Source organism: Gavialis gangeticus, unplaced genomic scaffold (genome assembly GCF_001723915.1).
Source record: "Gavialis gangeticus isolate Ggan-Ray unplaced genomic scaffold, GavGan_comp1, whole genome shotgun sequence".
Taxonomy (NCBI): Eukaryota; Metazoa; Chordata; order Crocodylia; family Gavialidae; genus Gavialis; species Gavialis gangeticus.
This window is the reverse complement of record NW_017729033.1, coordinates 45,386,540-45,388,338: the sequence shown is the minus strand read 5'-3', so window position 1 is coordinate 45,388,338 and position 1,799 is coordinate 45,386,540. Positions and strand designations below refer to the sequence as shown.

Genomic DNA, 1,799 nt, shown 5'->3' with positions numbered 1-1,799 from the left:
TTCCCACCCACCCACCCACACTGCATTACTCCAGAAAAAAATACTGTTTGTTTAAAATTTTAAGAGAAGGAGCATTCAATAGGTGGAACTGAAAAAAAAAAAAAATGGCTTTATCTAGGGAGTCAAGTAGTATATTCTAAAATATCCACAAGATTCACATGCTCAATACATGGATACAGTATAAAGAAGAAGTGTCACTTGTTTGAAACTAGAGAGGTTGCTCCTACATCTTTGTACCAATAACAAGGATCAGGTCAAGAATCCAAGTTTGATTCAAGTTCTCCAGTTTCTTCTGCCAGTTCAGCAGAACCACCACACACATTGTCTTGGTTATCTGTTGACTGATTCAGCTCATGTTCTCCACCTCCTGTTCGAGTAGTTTCCTCCTCCTCCTCTTCCTCTGCTTCTCCATCATCTTCTACATCCATCTCAAACACTCTCACATGACGAAGATTTGAACTGAGCTATAGAAATATTTAAAACTTTTCATTAACAAAGAAGTGTGTTATCACACACACACACACACACACACACACACGTCTTGAAGATGTGGGTCATGCTTTTAAAATTAATGTTTACCAAAAGCTGTATTTTCTTTTAAATTGAGTCCTGAGGTACCAGAGTAAAAAGTTGAAGTAAGCTTGTTTTAAAATTTCTGCTACTTCATGCGTGTTACTGATTTAGAACTAGGTAAGTATGTCTACACAAACCAATTCACCCCTCCCTCTCATTTTTTTAAAATAGAAGTTACAAATATTTTAATAAACTTTCAGTATCATGGACTGGAGAAAAATGAACGTTACCTCTTCTAATGATTTTGTTGCAGTACAGAGGACATAGATATTTTTTTCAAGTCAAGTCAACAAAAAAAATATAGTATCAATTTCTTTAGTCATAACAAGCAAAATATTTATCTAAAAGAATTCCATGCTCTCTCTAAACATGGTACTTACCACACAAGAAACTTTTCTAATGCCGTTTACAGCAACATACTGGGCTTTCATATTCTCCAGTACTCTCCACTGACTCTCCAAAAAGACAGTACGTGTAGAAATATCATCACATTGCTCATCCAACCTAAGCGTGTCAAGGAAAAACATCTCTAAACATTTTAGACCATAATTTTCTTGCTGCATAAATACATTTGTCCAATGATATATGATTTTTCTATAGTTTCCTCCAATATTTCTCTTATCTGCTATTATATCAATATAAATATAGAAAGGCATGGATTAAGTTGTTTTACAGATTATTTCATTCTGTTCCATTCACCAGATGTGGATGATATTCAGTTGGCAACCGCTGGGAGAATAAGCAAGAAATCTCTCTCAACTTTATATTATCCTGTTGATATCAGTGCCATTGCAAATTTGGTGCACCCACTCCTGTTCAAGAGCCTCTAGAAGTGCTAGGAGTAGAAAAACTAAAGCCCTTGTATTCAGAAGTGGAAAAAGTTCTTGCTTCCTTAGCGCATTCTCAAAATTGGCACCCCCATGTCAGAAGAGCAGATAAGAACACACAAACACAATCTATGATTTCAAACATACATAAACAGACTGAAAAATTGATTTGCAAGTTATAATCAAATGTAACGCAGAGGGTTAATTCAGATTGCAGAGGATAAATTCAGATTAGACATCAGGAGGCGCTACTTCACTGTCAGGGTGGCTAGGATCTGGAACCAACTTCCAAGTGAAGTGGTGCTGGCTCCTACCTTGGGGGGTCTTTAAGACAAGGCTTGACAATCACCTTGCTGGGGTCATTTGACCCCAGGACTCTTTCCTGCCATGGCAGGGGGT

The 1,799-nt window shown here is 37.1% G+C and overlaps 1 protein-coding gene across 1 annotated transcript in view; it reads right to left on the bottom strand.

Moving 5' to 3' along the window:
• Positions 1-115: 115 nt before the first annotated feature.
• The window catches only part of ANAPC4 (anaphase promoting complex subunit 4), a 54,442-nt gene continuing 52,758 nt past the window's right edge, over positions 116-1,799 (bottom strand). Inside the window, exons 27-28 of the mRNA XM_019526423.1 lie at positions 954-1,077; positions 116-464 (exon numbers count right to left, since the gene is read on the bottom strand). Of these exons, the coding sequence (XP_019381968.1) occupies positions 255-464; positions 954-1,077 (334 nt within the window). The 3' untranslated portion in view covers positions 116-254. The remainder of the gene's footprint in view (positions 465-953; positions 1,078-1,799) is intronic.